The 17,359-nt window shown below is 47.5% G+C and overlaps 1 protein-coding gene across 1 annotated transcript in view; it reads left to right on the top strand.

Annotated features, from left to right (window-relative positions):
- The window catches only part of LOC307085089 (CUB and sushi domain-containing protein 3-like), a gene marked incomplete at both ends in the record, with an annotated part of 322,874 nt that overhangs the window by 288,640 nt on the left and 16,875 nt on the right, over positions 1 to 17,359 (top strand). Inside the window, 10 exon segments of the mRNA XM_079749759.1 lie at positions 537 to 722; positions 1,513 to 1,707; positions 2,619 to 2,792; positions 5,162 to 5,335; positions 8,081 to 8,266; positions 9,369 to 9,554; positions 10,764 to 10,937; positions 15,544 to 15,626; positions 15,628 to 15,682; positions 15,685 to 15,726. Coding sequence (XP_079605885.1) covers positions 537 to 722; positions 1,513 to 1,707; positions 2,619 to 2,792; positions 5,162 to 5,335; positions 8,081 to 8,266; positions 9,369 to 9,554; positions 10,764 to 10,937; positions 15,544 to 15,626; positions 15,628 to 15,682; positions 15,685 to 15,726 — 1,455 coding nt within the window.

Raw genomic sequence — 17,359 nt, 5'->3', positions numbered from 1 at the left:
GCTGGCTGGCTGGCTGGCTGGCTGGCTGGCTGGCTGGCTGGCTGGCTGTGAGTGTGTGAGCGTGTGTGTTAGTTCTCCTAAAGGTTTCTCTTCCCTCTGGATTTCAGGGGAGTTTTCCATCTTGTCCCTCCGAGGCCTTAGGGTCAGGACGGGTTGTGTAATGTCAGCCTGTTGTATAATGTCAGCCTGTGAAGCCTTTTGAGACAGCATCTCTGATTAATTAAGCCGCTTAAATTCACTTGAATTGACATTTACAATATTAGAATTATGAAAAAACTCAGTTTACTGCCCCAAAACGTCCAGAACAGAGTTGAAGGCAAATTTTTTTATGGAAACAGGCATCCATGTTACCTTGCCCTTGTATATAGTTCACTATAAAACTGCAATAGCTGCCTGCTCAACAGTCAACAGCCACAGTAAAGACATGGGAAACATCTGTCTGTCTGCGTGTGTGTGTTTGTGCCTAAGTGTCCGTGCCCACACGTGTGTCTCCTCACCCTCCTAACCGGCTGCCGTGTGTCTCCACCCCATCACAGCGGTGTCCTGCGGGGCCCCCAAGGCGCCGGCTAACGGCGGCGTGCTCACCTCGGACTACTCGGTGGGGACGCGCGTGTCCTACTTCTGCAGCGACGGCTACCGGCTGTCCAGCAAGGAGCTGACCTCGGCCGTGTGCCAGCCCGACGGCACCTGGAGCAACCACAACAAGATCCCCCGCTGCTCCGGTACGGGGTAGAGCTTAGGGGCCTTCTGGAGGGTTCTGGGGTCCAATCCCCCCCCCCTTCGAACCATGTGACTACTGGCTCAATAGGTAGCATGTTTTAGTGAAGCATTCTCCACTGTTGTCATACCGCCAAAGACGATGTCAGTACAACTAGCCGCGATGCAACGTTAAGTGGTTTGCCGGCATTATACATCCAACGGTGAAGTGGCCTTCTAGCAACAAGTGCACGCTTTGAGGACAGGTAGAGTAGACTCTTAAGCCCATATCACAAAGAGCGTGAGTCTCAGTTCATTTCTGTAGTGAGATAGATAGTCTGTACTAACATATTTACATTTTCATTGCATTAACATTTAGGGCATTTAGCATACGCTTTTATCCAAAGCGACTTACAATAAGATCATTTGTCGGAAGAAAGAGAAACAATATATCGCTGTCGTTAAAGTAAGGATGTTCATAAAACCAAGTGCCAAGCACTCACAACCGCTAGATTAACCCCTTCTCCGTACATAACAAAGATAGCAAGGAGCTAAGATGCTACACAATGCTAAGTACTATTTTTAGATGCAAGGACACAACATACAACATACATTAAGTGCGTACATTAAGTGTCAGGACGTACAACATACAATAAGTGTGCAAGAGGGTTGTGGGGGGGGGGAAGCTATGCAGAGTCTAGGTGAACTCTGAACAAGTGGGTCTAATTCAGCGTCCGTCGGGACACGGTGGTGATGCTCTGGGCTGCACCCCCGGACTCGGACCCTCCCTCACGCTGTTCGTTCGGTCCGTTCTAGTGGTGGTCTGTCCCAGCATCGGCTCCTTCTCCCTGGAGCACGGCCGCTGGAGGATCGTGAACGGCTCCCACTACGAGTACAAGACCCGAATCGTGTTCACCTGCGACCCGGGCTACTACCGCCTGGGCCCCGCCCACATCGAGTGCCTGCCCAACGGCGCGTGGAGCTGGAGGAACGACCGGCCGCACTGCCAGAGTACGTTCTCGGTGATCGGTTTCTTGTTGTTGTTTTTTAAAATCGGAATGTATTTGTTCCGTATAATTATAAGGAATTGATAGTAAGTTGTAAGTTATTTGAAGGTTGTTATAAGTATAGAGTGTAATGAAATGCTTTGTTGCCTTCTTTAAGAAAACTACCAAATAATACACAATAATATAACAATATATATTAGATACAAAAATAAAACTAAATATACAATTGGGACCAAAGGAAGGAATCCAGTTAATGGAAATACCATTGAAATACCAGAGATGTACTGTTATCAAGGATAATATTTACAATGGTCACCGACTAAACGTAGAAATCGGATTGAAACCCCACATCCATTCAACAATACGTTCTACTCGCAATCGACGGTCTGTGCTCGACGTTTACCCTGTCCCCCGGTCCGTTTCTGCACCGTTCGGTTCGCTAAGGGACCAGAACAAACCACGCTTGGACAAATGAACTCGACTTGTTGCCCGACTTGCGAGTTGCAACGTGATGGAAATTTAAAATGAGAAATCAAGCTTGCTTATGTTAACGCATTGGCTGTATTAATAACATATTTCTCTCCCTGTCTCTGCCTATCTCTTCCGGTCTCTCTTTCTATCTCTCTCTCTTTCTCTCTATCTGTCTCACTATGTCTCTCTCAATCTCTCTCTCTCTCTCTCTCTCTCTCTCTCTCTCTCTCTCTCTCTCTCTATGCCTCTATATGTCTCTCCCTCCCCCTCTGTCTCTATTTTTCTCTCTCCCCTCTCTTTCTATCTCTTTCTCTTACTCGCCCTCTGTCTCTATGTCTCTCCCTCTCTCTTCTCCCCCTCTGTCTCTGTTTCTCTCTCTCTCCCCCTCTGCCTCTGTGTCTCTCTCCCCCCGCTCTCTTGCTGCGTTCCCCTCCCCCCCCGCAGTCATCTCGTGCGGAGACCTCCCGTGGCCCACCAACGGGAGGAAGATCGGCACCCAGACCAGCTTCAGCGCCACGGCCATCTTCACCTGCGACACGGGCTTCATGCTGGTGGGCTCGGCCGTCAGGGAGTGCCTCTCCTCGGGCCTGTGGAGCGGCAGCGAGACGCGCTGCCTGGGTACGTAGACGGGTGGAGGACCTGCCTCCAAACAAGGCTCTTTGGTTTCGTTTTGTTTTGAATGCCTCTTTTTTATTTTTTTTCCACCTTACTTTTTATCCTCAGATTGGGTCAGATTGCTCCAGTTTTTCCGGTCGTTATTTCCTTTTGATCATTTTATGAAGGCTTTACTCATTCCGATCTTGAGTTTTAGTGTCGTGTAGTCTACTTTTAACTGGCCCCTTAAGCCATCGGAAACATTCTGAAATAAATAACGATTATACTATTATAAATCCAATAGCGTGCTTAATGTGATACAAATGTCGCAAGCAACACAATATAATTATGACGTGATCTCTGATTGACGAGGGTGAATGTATCTCATATTGTCTCGTGTGAGCCTCCTTCCTCTGGAAATGGTAACCTTTAAAGCAGGATGTTTATATTCCCTTCCTTCTGGCCAAAAAATGACCCTTTCAGCTTGGATCCAGCGTTGTTCTCGAATCAGTATACCCTTTGGTCTACGCCTACTTCATGACCTACACACTAAACATTACAAACCCCCCATAGAGTCCTTGTACTTTGCTCCTCTGATCCCGTTGATGTGTTGTGTCAGTAAATTCATGTGATTCAGCCTTCACACCTCAGAGAGGTTGGGTGATCCTGGCATACGAATGGCTCTCTGTCTTCCCCGGGCTGTGCTTTGGTAAAACCCACCCTGGACGCTTGTCTTAACGTGTCAGGCTCCGAGTTTTACCCCGTGCCTCCCATACCCTCTCAGTCATGCTGCTGACCACTTGACACATGCTGTAAGACCCCCCTTCTCGTTCATTCCGGACACACAAATCGTGACCTCAATCCGCGCACAACGCTGCAGCCAGAGAGTGCGTTTAAACCCTCCAATGCACCACAGAGTCACGCAGGCTCCAGCTCAGACACTTTATCAATGTTGTCTTTTTTTAAAAGCAGCCCTGATAGCTGAATAAGTACTGCGGTGTAAACCACCTAAAGCATACAGCGGTTATTGGGGAGACCTTGGTGTTTTCAATTCAAGTATTTTTTGGTGTTTTGGCTTTCATTTTGTCTCCTCCATTACTTTTATGAACGCCGTTATTCACGTCTAACTAATGCTGAGGAGACGCTAAACAGAGGTTGATACTTGATTGTTATCAGTGATTTCTACTTAAACACTGACTGGCCTTAAGAAATACTGCTTCAGTCGGGCTACATGTGACTCATTGTGGACGTTTGATATTGACGACTACAATTAAAAGAGAAATACCACTGTGTGTGTGTGTGTGTGTGTGTGTGTGTGTGTGTGTGTGTGTGTGTGTGTGTGTGTGTGTGTGTATACCTCAAGTCTGTCCGTGTGTGTGAAGATAGGTATCAGCATACCATGTTCTTCAAAGAGCGGTGGGCCGAGAAGAATCTGGAATGAGAATCTTGTTTGATCCTAAACGCATCAGTTTAATTCTCCGATGCCTGACTCGGTAGATTCAAAAAGTCTTGTAAACCAATGCTAAACAAACCTGTAACCCACACCGAATACACACAAACACACACACACACACACACAAACTCAAATGTATTTGATACGCTTGATTGTTAGCGGGCAGAACGCTTGTGTGGACGTCAAGGTGGATTTGTCTCTATTAGTTGTGTTTGAAGAGCCGCCGCCACACTCTCCCTAATAGGAATAAAAAAAACATGCTAACAGCTAGCGACGTAGCCATTAGCTGGGACATTGTAATCAATGCTGTGATGCAGACATTAGCAGACACAGATAAGGGACCAGAAGAAACCACGCTTGGACAAATGAACTCGATTTGTTGCCCGACTTGCGAGTTGCAACGTGATGGAAATTTAAAATGAGACATCACGCTTGCTTATGTTAACGCATTGGCTGTATTAATAACACATTTCTCTCCCTGTCTCTGCCTATCTCTCCCTGTCTCTCTTTCTATCTCTCTCTTTCTCTCTATCTGTCTCACTATGTCTCTCTCCATCTCTCTCTCTCTCTCTCTCTCTCTCTCTCTCTCTCTCTCTCTCTCTCTCTCTCTCTCTCTCTCTCTCTCTCTCTCTCTCTCTCTCTCTCTCTCTCTCTCTCTCTCTCTCTCTCTCTCTCTTTCTCTCTCTCCCATCACTCTCTATGCCTCTATATTTCTCTCCCTCCCCCCTCTCTCTCTCCCCCTCCGTCTCTATTTTTCTCTCTCCCCCTCTCTTTCTATCTCTTTCTCTTACTCGCCCTCTGTCTCTATGTCTCTCCCTCTCTCTTCTCCCCCTCTGTCTCTGTTTCTCTCTCTCTCTCCCCCTCTGTCTCTGTCTCTCTCCCCCCGCTCTCTCTCTTCCCCACTCTCTCCCCCCTCGCTGTGTGTGTTTGTATCTTCTAGCCGGCCATTGTGGGATCCCAGAGAGCATTGTGAACGGTCAGGTGATCGGAGAGAACTTTGGTTACCGGGACACGGTGGTGTACCAGTGTTTACCGGGATTCAGACTGATCGGCTCCTCGGTGAGGATCTGTCTCCAAGACAACCAGTGGTCCGGACAACTTCCTGTGTGCATACGTAAGTGGTTGCACGCACACACACACACACACACACACAAGCACACACACACTCACACACTCTTGTCTTAACGACGTTCCCTTACACACTCACTCACATGTGCGTGCACGTGCATGCTCACACAACAAGATACAGTAACGATGCGGCAGGATAGTCTCGTTGTTAGGAAGACCCTGGGTACGATTCCCAGTGTCAGCAGTCAAGCTGTGGGCAACGTTGACCTAGATGGCCCCTACCCTGACCCCATATCATTGTTCTCCCTAGGTCACACTGGGTAAAGGCGTCTACCTAATGACTAAATGGTAGGGTAATAGTTAAAAGCAGATGAACATTGGTTACCAGTGGTAGAGGCGAGGATTCTGAATCATAAGGAGGGAAGGAAAATGTACCGACGTTTCTATGTTGCTTGATGGCAAGCATTTTCCCACTCTTTCTCTGCCAGTGTTCGGTCCAGTTTTTGTGTTTCTTATTGTGGGAATTTGAATACAATAAAACTCTGAATGGCAGTTAGATGACTTAATGACAGAGGCTCGCAGAGAAAAATAATAGAATCGTAACTCCAAGCCCCTGGTGGTCCCCCAAGCGGGTACTTGTGTGGCAGTTTGTATCAGTACGGTTTAGAATTGGAGTCAAAATGGGGGTCATTTTACCAGAATGTAGGATTCTAAACTAATATCACTTTGGGTGGGAATTCAATAAACGGAAATTGAATTTTCGGTCGAATTACACTCTAGCAAGAGACCCGATGGTTAGCAAGTGTATTTGAAAACCATTGGCACCCACACACCATCAACCGACCCACCCCAAGACCATTTGTCTCTCCCCATTAAACCAACAGCTAAACCCCAACCTTCACAAGATGGTAATCATTGTGAGTTTAGCCCTGGGGTAAACTTGATATAGGCGCCATTGAAAGTCGACATTTAATCAGCGTGATAGCCGATTAAGGCAGAATAATAATTATGTTAATAAGAATGGGTGTATCATTTTAATTTGTGTGTGTGTTTTTGCATTTCTGCGGATGCGTGTATGCATGCATGTGTGTATGTTTGCGGGTGTATGGGTGCCGCTGTGTGTGTGTGAGGGTGCGTGTGTGTGTGTGTGTGTGTGTGTGTGTGTGTGTCTGCCCAGTGAGGTGTAGGTAAAATGAATAACCCTGCTGGGGGGCACTAATGGAGGAGCCTTTGACAGTTGGAGGCTAACAGTGAAAATCTGACAAATTTAGCCTTCTTCCTGAGCCGAAGCCGAGTGGTTTTTGGCAGCCTGTGTGTGTGTGTGTGTGTGTTCCGAGGACATGGGCCATTCCTAGCCAAAAGGACGCATCATTTTCCATGGACAGAAATGAAAGATTAGAGGACTTTGTGTTGAGGAACTGCTCCAACGAGGTGCAAATGCTAATGCACTCTCCCTCTCAGGTCGAACGCAAGCAACGGCAGAGATTATTAATATGCCGATTGTATTTTCTCCTACATGCCCTTTAACTGATCTTCAACTAGAATGCAAATGTCACAGACCTAAAGTTAACCAGCGTCTTCGTTAGTTTGCGCTGTACTACTTTAAGCATTAGACATTGAGCACGCTGCCTGGCAGATCCAACACAATATATATATATATATATATATGTACGTGTGCAAACAGACTACTGATTCCGCACAAAATGGCGTGTTTGTGTGTGTTGAGCGTCTGCGCTGGGCTGTTTTTCTACCGAGGTTATTCATGCAGAAGTTATTGAAGGAAATCATTTCAGAACAAAATTATACTGTAATTATGGAGATGAGAGGCTCTTGTTGAGAGACGCAAACACTGAATGATGATGAGAGCGTCTGCACGCACAAGTGTGTGTGTGTGTGTGTGTGTGTGTGTGTGTGTGTGTGTGTGTGTGTGTGTGTGTGTGTGTGTGTGTGTGTGTGTGTGTGTGTGTGTGTGTGTGTGTGTGCGCGCGTCTGTCTGTGGGCTTAAAAGAGAAAGAGAGTGACAAGACTGATTGGGTTTGTTTGTAGATCCATGCCCCCTGGATATGCTGACGGTGTCAGATAAATTTGTATCTTGGGCAAACAAACGAACGCGTCTGATTTGCAGCGATCAACTGAGAAAGACCTTGCCTTCCCAACCTTCGCTCCCCCCCCCCCGTCTCCCCAGGTCTATTTCCCACCCTCTTCTCTTTGTCGTCTCTCATCACCTTTGTCTTTCTCCCTCTCTTCTTCTTCTCCGTTTCAACTTACACCTCCCCTCGCTATCCTTTCCTCTGCTCCCCACTTGGTCCTCTCCTCCTCTCACCTTGTTGCCCCTCAATGACCTCACCCCTACCTCCGCAAACCTGCTCTCCTCTCCTCCTCCCGCTCCTCCTCTTCTATCACCTTTTGGCGGGGACAGACAGAAAAACAGAGAATCAGAAAGGTAGAGTGAGGGCAATGGAGTGAAAGAACAAACTAAGTTTGTGACTCTGGCTTTGGCTGTTGAGACCTGAGCATGAAACCACACATCACACAGGTTAGGTTGCGGACATCGGGGAATCGAATCCTGAACTTCTCGGCAGGGAATAGAACATACCAACCGCTACATCATACCTGCCATTACAACAGCCTTGTGTCTTCTGTTTCTTTCCTTCTATTTCTTCTGTATATAAGCATTAAAGATGATGTTGCTTAGTATTTGTATTCAGAGTCATACTTGATACTTAATAATGCTGTGTAAATCAATTTGGTTAATCAATATTGTTATCCTTCCACTTCCTGCTCCTCACAGCCGTCAGCTGTGGACATCCCGGAAGTCCCATATACGGTCGCACGGTGGGAAACGGCTTCAACCTCAACGACGTGGTCAGCTTTGTGTGTAACCGTGGTTACGAGATGGAGGGGCCCGCACGGGCCCAGTGTCAGGCCAACCGGCAGTGGAGCCACCCGCCCCCAACGTGTAAAGGTGGGGAGAAAAGTTAAGTCTGTTCACCCCTAACCTTGTCCTGAATAGTTAACCACCCCCCCCCTCCCCCCTAACATGCTATGATACCCCAACGCCACCCCCCCCCCCCCCCCCCCCCCCGCTCCTTTTCTACAGCCCCTTATTCTGAGTAGTCTCAGCATGAACCCTGACCCCTCTCTCCCTATGACTTCACAGCCATATTAATTAGAAACAAACATCTCCACCAAAAGAACGGCCTAGCTCTCCCAACTGACAACGGGCTCCGCTCTGAAATACAGCAGAGAAAGGTTGAGTGAATGGAAAATGCCCGGCCTTATTTATGATTAAGCTGGGGTTGTTTGGATCCGGCATCAAGGCCGTGGTTAGCTGTTCTCTCCGTGGCTCTATTAATCCTATCAAACAAGTGGAACGGTGAAGTGCTTGTACAGATACACAGACACAATAGCAGCCTAAATTGTCAAAGTAAATCAAACTTTCACACAAAATTAGGATTCCAGGTATCAAAGCAAGCAAGATCAGTTAAGAACAAATGACTTAAGAGCAAAGAATATGAGTCATATCTTTAAGGATGATGTGTGAATCTGAAAATTCACCCCCCCCGTTTACAGAACCCTTTCACACTGCATGTCCTAACTTGCATCCTAACTGTCCTCGCCCTCCGGATTCCCCTTCACACCTAAATGCATGTGTGTTGGGTTAATACCCTCTAATGCTCTCTCTAGTGCCCTTGAGCAAGGCACTGACCTGGATTATCTTCCCATGTGCCACTCTGTGAATGTGCCCACCCCCTTCTCCCCTTTATCACCAAAGGCTAGAGGATATATCTCCAAGAAGTCAATTATTTTATACAGTATATGCCATTGTAAAATGCAGTCGTTATTACTTTAGCATGCTAATACGACTGCATTAAAATGACATTAAGATGAGCATCGCTAAGAGACGATGGAAATGACCCTAGCTGGTTCATACCTAATAACACATATCTTCCAATCTGTGTCTTTGTGTTTGTACATGTTTGTGCATTCGCGTGTGTGTGTGTGTGTGTGTGTGTGTGTGTGTGTGTGTGTGTGTGTGTGTGTGTGTGCACCTCTCCTGTCTGCCCCTATGTGTATAGTGGTGAATTGTTCGGATCCCGGCATTCCCCCAAATTCAATTCGCCAGAGCAAAATTGAGTACGGGAACTTCACGTTTGGCACCGTTGTGTTCTACGACTGCAACCCGGGATACTACCTGTTCGGATCGCCTGTGCTCACCTGTCAACCCACCGGCCAATGGGACAAGCCCTTACCTGAGTGTATAGGTGAGTACAATAGGTAGTCAACGTCCATATATGGTCGGTCCAACTGAATAGTTTATCAACAGTTTTTGCACTTTATTACACTGAATAACCAACAAAATAAGACAGACGAGAAAATTAATTAAAGAATAGGAAAGTGAAATTGCAATAAATAAGGAAAACAGCAAGTAAAAATCCATTGATTGAATAAATCTCCGCCTGGCCCCTAGTGCGTCTCTTTTGTCTGCCAGATGAGATAATAACACAAGATAAACTTTAGATCACTACTGCTGTTCTCCCAGATGGGAAACCAGGGTGTTACAGCGTCTCAATTACAGGCTAGTGACATCACTAAAAGGAGATTACAGAAACCTAAAGCAAGACTATGGAAGCAACTACAAAGAGACTTTTATCTAGACGAGCAGTAGGATGAGCAGTACTTCCTGGAACCCCTACCAGTAGAGGTTAAGACTGGTATATGCTGATATTACAGATGTTGTATCTAGTTTGGCATGATCAATACTGTCCATTGTACCCTTTATGTAGAAATCACATGTGTTGTCAATCAGGTATTGATATACAGCGTATCTGAGTGAGTTGAGAGTGATCAACACGTTATGTTTCACCTATACCTTCACTGTATTATATACAGTATCTGAGTGAGTTGAGAGTGATCAACATGTTATGTTCCACCTATACCTTCACTGTATTATATACAGTATCTGAGTGAGTTGAGAGTGATCAACACGTTATGTTTCACCTATACCTTCACTGTATTATATACAGTATCTGAGTGAGTTGAGAGTGATCAACACGTTATGTTCACCTATACCTTCACTGTATTATATACAGTATCTGAGTGAGTTGAGAGTGATCAACACGTTATGTTTCACCTAAACCTTCACTGTATTATATACAGTATCTGAGTGAGTTGAGAGTGATCAACACGTTATGTTTCACCTAAACCTTCACTGTATTATATACAGTATCTGAGTGAGTTGAGAGTGATCATCACGTTATGTTTCACCTATACCTTCACTGTATTATATACAGTATCTGAGTGAGTTGAGAGTGATCAACACGTTATGTTTCACCTAAACCTTCACTGTATTATATACAGTATCTGAGTGAGTTGAGAGTGATCATCACGTTATGTTTCACCTATACCTCCACATGCCTCCCATGGTACATCATTATAAACACAACATATCCATCTCCTTCCTCCCCACCCAGTGGTGGACTGCGGGCACCCCGGCTCCCCCCCCAACGGCCTGCTGAGCGGGGAGAAGTTCACCTTCGGCTCCACGGTGCGCTACTCCTGCGCGGGGGGCCGGCAGCTCAAGGGGGAGTCCTCTCGGACCTGTCAGCTCAACGGGGTGTGGAGCGCGCCCATGCCCTTCTGCTCAGGTAACGGGGGGGGGGGGGGGGGGTTGACCCCGTCTCACCGTGTGGGTCCCCGTGTTGTAGCGGAGGTCCGTGGATGGGAGGTGGGCGGCGGAGGGTGAGGTGGACATGTGGAGGAGTTGAACAGTTTAAGAGATCTCACACCAAGCTTTTCATCAAAGGCTGAGGGGTGTTGGGAGGGAGGGATGGTGGTTGTGTGTGTGAGGGGGGGGTCTTGAAGTTGACGTGAAGGAAGCATGTGTTAACGCAGTCGGGTGTGGAGATCCCCATGTCTCTCTCGCTCTCTCTCGCTCTCTCGCTCTCGCTCTCGCTCTCTCGCTCTCTCGCTCTCTCGCTCTCTCGCACTCTTGCTCTCGCTCTCTCTCGCTCTCGCTCTCTCTCTCTCGCTCTCTCGCTCTCTCGCTCTCTCTTCTCTCCGGCCCTAATAACACACTCGCCCTTCTCTACCGCTTGCATGGTGGGATGTGGCAGGGAGGGGGGATTGGTTGGAAATAGTTGGTTGAATAATTAACACCGTGAACCGCAGAGAAAAAGAGTCAACCGAGAAAGAAAGTACACCTCCGGGGCTTCACCGGTGGAACGGCCTCTTTCTCGCCAATTTAGTTTTCCTCTTTTCTTTCTTGTTGAACCTTTTTTTCCCCCCTCGTGGTGTCCTGTGTGAACAGTCCTTGCATGATCTCCACCGGAGATTCAAAGACTGAGAAAAGTGACCATTTCCTCAAACCTTGAAACGAGGATGAAAGATGGGTTCAAACGATGGACAGGGGGGCCGGGAAACGATGGGGGGGAGGGGAGGGGGTGATGAAGTACCATTGGGGGGGGCGGTCATAAATATTGGTTGCCGGTGGTAGTGCTAAAGGTTAGCAATGAAGGGGAAAAGGATTCATGGATGAAACGGCAGCGAACGAAGGAGAGAGAGAGAGAGAGAGAGAGAGAGAGAGAGAGAGAGAGAGAGAGAGAGAGAGAGAGAGAGAGAGAGAGAGAGAGAGAGAGAGAGAGAGAGAGAGAGAGAGAGAGAGAGAGAGAGAGAGAGAGAGACCCTGCTCAACATGTCCACAGGGCTGGGACACGCACCCATGACCTTCCAACGGACGGGTCGGAATATATGGGCCCACGGAGACAGGCGGGCAGCAATGCACAAAAGCGCTGCTTAAGCCTAATTAACCTTTGGCTGCACTGCCGCGCTTCGCCACGGTAACCGTGGGCGCAGCGGAATGAGCACGCTGGCAGTGATTGACAGCGTCCTAGGCCATGGTTACCAGGACGGGGCGGCAAGAAGGTTTCTTCTTTTCGGCGGTACGTGACCGATTTGATTTGCGCGTCTTTAAAAATGCAAGAAAGTTGAGGCGCAGCGAGAAGATTTATTGATTCAGGGGCCCCAGCCCAGGAAAATGATCAAAACAACTGTCAGAACAAGAGAAAAGAACAGCACTATGGATCTATTTTTTATTCGGGAGTCCCGCTATGCTAGCATGATTCTGAAGACTAGAACCTCCCCCCCCTTACACACACACAAACACACACACACACACACACACACACACACACACACACACACACACACACACACACACACACACACACACACACACACACACACACACACACACACACACACACACACACAGTATTTGGCATTCATAAACAAGGTGTCAAAAACGCACAACCCCACTGCAGATGGATTTGCGAGGTGCATGAATTTAGTCTCTAGTCCGGAAAAACTGAAAGTCCCGGGAAGCTCTCATGGGAAGACTCTTTGTAGAGTTTTTGACTAATGCAACATTGTGGTTCACAGTGATAGTATTGGGGAACAGCCAGTGGACTGAGTTTAAGGGTAATAATGCAGAAACAATGTTTGACTCCTGGCTGACCGTGCTATCCTCCTGCTAGCATAACAAACAGGTCAATACCATGCTCCCATCGCCCGGCCGCTGACAGTGCAATATTTACTCGTTTCGAAAACGGGATTTAAAATGGGTTTAAATCACTGCGTGTTTAAACCCATCTCCGCAACACCGACATCTTAGCGGTGATGTCGTTCCCGGGGTGGACAACGTCACATCACGTCAAGTCAGCTCGACACGGTCATTATAATGGTGGACTGGGTCAAGAAGAGAACAGAGGAACAGGTGGCCGCCGCCGCCGCCGCGGGGTGATCCACTCAGCTAAGTGCTCTTACCGAAAAACCATTCCAGGTGGCCTGAAATCCCCATTTCCTTTAGCCGTGGCCTTTGTGTGTGACCTGCTTCCGTGTCACTTGGTCCACTTCGTTGCGAATGACAGCCGGGAAGGGGTTGACGCATTCACCCATTCACCATTAAACACCCCGGACCACTTGCCTGTTTCAGCAGCCAAGGTCAGGTCTTTATTCCCCCTCTGCCACCAACCACCAACGCGCAAATGTAATCAGATGAGGCAGAGCACTGGATCCCTGTGTGTTTAGTTCCAGCTGTGTGGCTGCCCTGTCCATCTCCCGGAACGCTGGGCTTCTGTGCTGGCTACTCATGGGGTTACACACCCACACACACAGACTGACACGCACACATACGCATGCACAAACCCACACGCGCGCACTCACTAACCCTATCTGTCAATCTGTCTATCTATTTACAGAGCTCTCCATCTGTCTGTATGTCTATCTATCAATCTATCTATCTATATAGCTCTCCATCTCACTGTATGTCTATCTGTCAATCTGTCTATCTAAATAGCTCTCCATCTTACTGTATGTCTATCTGGCAATCTGTCTATCTACATAGCTCTCCATCTCACTTTATGTCTATCTGTCAATTTGTCTATCTATCTCCCTAGCTCTCTGTCTGTTTGTATGTCTATCTGTCAATCTATCGATCTGTCTGTCTGTCTGTCTGTCTGTCTGTCTGTCTGTCTGTCTGTCTGTCTGTCTAGCCATTTGTATGCCTTAATATCTGTGTTCCCCCCATTTTTTTGGGGGGAGGTTCTGAATCCTTCAATATGTCCGCTCACCCTAGCTGACAATGAAAAACAAGGTGTGATTGTGTTCCCCAGGCCAACATGCACAAGTCATTCTATCAACTGGTATGTGTGTGTGTGTGTGTGTGTGTGTGTGTGTGTGTGTGTTGGGTGTTGTGCATGTACACATTTGTAGAAAACTGATTAGTCATTCCAAAGTCACCTAAGGGAAACAGTTTGCCGACTGCTCTATCCCTCCAGATCTGCTCACACACACACACACACACACACACACACATACACATGCTGACACACCCTAGTGACAACCAGTAGATTGGTTACACTCCCTGGTGGGGCCCTATACACCTGAGGCTGTATCATGACTTTGTAATAAGTGTGTGTGTGTGCGCGTGTGCGTGCAAGTCTACATGTGTGTGTGTGTTTCACGGCAGTCATGGACATTGTAATGCATTGTGTTTGTCTGTGTTCCCTGTGTGTGTTTGTGTGTGTAGCTGTGTTTGTGTGTGTGTCCTCTACTAGACCAATTGGTTTGAGGCGTGTTCCTATAGGGGAGGAAGAAAGCGAGTCGCTATTTATCTGTTTCCAGTGACGGTAATGCCGTTTAGCGATTTTTCCTGTGATGTATGTGGGCGATGGTTCACGTGGTGGTATTATTTTATCCTAAGAAACGGTCACGGTTTCAACAGCTGCCATGGGTTTACCATAAATAATCGATAGTAACGGGAGATGAATGGAAAACGTGAACGGCAAAGAATTGATTGTTTTTTTCCAAAGAAAAATGTTGCATGCATTCCTCAAAAGTATGGTGTTTCAGTTTCCGAACTTGAAGAGAACGTTACAAAAGTTAAGGCTGTGAACAAAATGTCTTGTCCTATAAATAAATGCTTTCATAACAACCTGCAACAAATTCAATCATTAGCATACTGTAGATGCATTGGCAGTAAAAATAAATATGTTCATTCCTGCGCAGGTAGGGGTGTGTGTGTGTGTGTGTGTGTGTGTGTGTGTGTGTGCGTGTGTGTGTGTGTGTGTGTGTGTGTGTGTGTGTGCGAGTGTGTGTGATACTGAAATATATGCGTATGTTCCCAAGAGTGTGCTCTGTCTGTCACACAACATTTGCTGACTTGGCGACTTTTGCAAGGGCAGAGACGACGTACACGCCTGTGAACATACACACACGCGCACACACACGCGCACACACCTACAGAGTCCTCTGGCAGAGGCATGAATTAACTAGCAACCATGTATTTATTATGGAGCCTATTGATGTCAGGATGCCATTTAAAAAAGCTGTGTGTGTGCGTGCACGTGTTGTGTGTGTGTGTGCTAGTGTGTTTGTGTAGAGACACAGAAGTGTAAGACCTTCCTCACACGTCCTATATGGTGCCTTTGCCCCTTGAATTTTCCCCTCTCGTGTGTGTGTGTGTGTGTGTGTATCCACATTGTGGCTCACGTCGCGTTGAGCCGATTTCCGACCTGCGGGACGATGTGACCCCCGCCTGTGGAGCGAGGGTCACGGTGTTGGTTCAAACACATTAGCCCTGTGAGCTGAGCCCGTGTCTCTGGAGCCTGACCTTTAGGAACTCTCTCGCTCTCTCTCGCTCTCTCTCGCTCTCTCTCGCTCTCTCGCTCTTGCTCTCGCTCTCTCTGTGTCCAGGGGATACGGCGGGCTCCTGTGGGGACCCCGGCGTCCCCTCCCAGGGCTCCAGGGAACAGACGGATTTCCGCATCCGCTCCAAGGGTGTTCTTCAGCTGCTCGGAGGGCTACGATCTGATCGGCTCCCTGGAGAGGATGTGCTTCCCAACGGCACCTGGTCCGGAACACAGCCCTTCTGCAAACGTGAGTGGTGGATGTCTTTTCTGGAGGCCAGTCGGGTCTGCCTCCAAATAACTGGATCTACACACAGATCCGCACAACCGGATCTAACTCCACACTCCCGCATGGTTCAGAGCAAGGGGTTCACCCTCTGCTCTGAACCATCTGGGAGTGTGGCGGTAGATCCACACATCTGGATCTACACACAGACCCACACACCTGGATCTACACACAGATCCACACACCTGGATCTACCCACAGATCCACACACCTGGATCTACCCACAGATCCACACACCTGGATCTACCCACAGATCCACACATCTGGATCTACACACAGATACACACACCTGGATCTACCCACAGATCCACACATCTGGATCTACCCACAGATCCACACATCTGGATCTACCCACAGATCCACACATCTGGATCTACCCACAGATTCACACAGATACACACACCTGGATCAACCTCCACACATCTGGATCTACACACAGATCCACACACCTGGATCTACACACAGATCCACACACCTGGATCAACCTCCACACATCTGGATCTACACACAGATCCACCCACCTGGATGGTTCAGAGCAGGGCGGGGGGTTCACAGAACAGTGCAGTGCCTATGGTTTTGGACTCCCGGGCCGAGCTGAAATCTACTGTGTTCGATCCCCGATATCCACATTCCTTCCTGTATGCGTCCTAAAGCAAGATGCCTTGACCCCTCACCTGCTCCTTACAAGCATACACCCAAATGACTTTGTGTCACGTTGGAATTAAAGCTGTCCGCCCAACCGCTAAGTAGTACTAGAATAGAATCTGCCTTTGCAGTCACCGCAATAACAAAAAGCAGGGCCACCGCTGATAGCAGAGAATGTAAACTCGGATGTAAAATGAAGTCCCTGGTGTAAGCACCGAGGCTGCTGACACGGGTCAGGGTTCTTTACTTTGAATGGGAAAGAACACGCGCATTCTAATGTAGAGTCTCTCTCTCTCTCTCTCTCTCTCTCTCTCTCTCTCTCTCTCTCGCTCTCTCTCTCCTCTCTCTCTCTCTCTCTCTCTCTCTCTCTCTCTCTCTCTCTCTCTCTCTCTCTCTCTCCAATTCAAGGTGAACAATAAAATGAACAGCATCATTAAATGAAAAGTAAAAAGGTCAGGTACATAGTATAATATATAATAAGTATAAAACGTTAAATGCAAAATATTTATGCATATCAAATGTTATACTATAAAAGTACTATAAAAAGTAAAATGTGCAATATTATAAAAATTACAGTATCTCGTATAAACATAAATTAAAGATACACTCTAAATACACAGTATTTACGTTATGGAGGATGTGTGCAATAGTGCAATTATTGTGTGAAGAGTGAGTCCAGGGGGATAAGTCTATGGGGAGTTTGAGGTCCTTCTCTCATCACAATGAGAATCTTGCATCTTGCTGCTGCGTTCGCACATCGTTGTATTTCTGCGCATCTGGAGTGTCTTTGAAGTCCTTGCATGCCTTTGTAATCTGTGGAAGTATGTATTCCTGATGTCTTCATATGACTGGCAGGAAGTCTGGAAGTGCAGTCCTGTTTCTAGTTGGTTGTGTGTGCAGTGGGAGCACAGTCTGTCTGCTCTTGGGAGCCAGGTCTGTCGGTGGCGCCCCT

Source organism: Pollachius pollachius (assembly GCF_949987615.1).
Source record: "Pollachius pollachius genome assembly, chromosome: 13".
Classification (NCBI taxonomy): domain Eukaryota; kingdom Metazoa; phylum Chordata; class Actinopteri; order Gadiformes; family Gadidae; genus Pollachius; species Pollachius pollachius.
The sequence above is the reverse complement of the archived record's forward strand: the minus strand, read 5'-3'. Positions and strand labels throughout refer to the sequence as shown.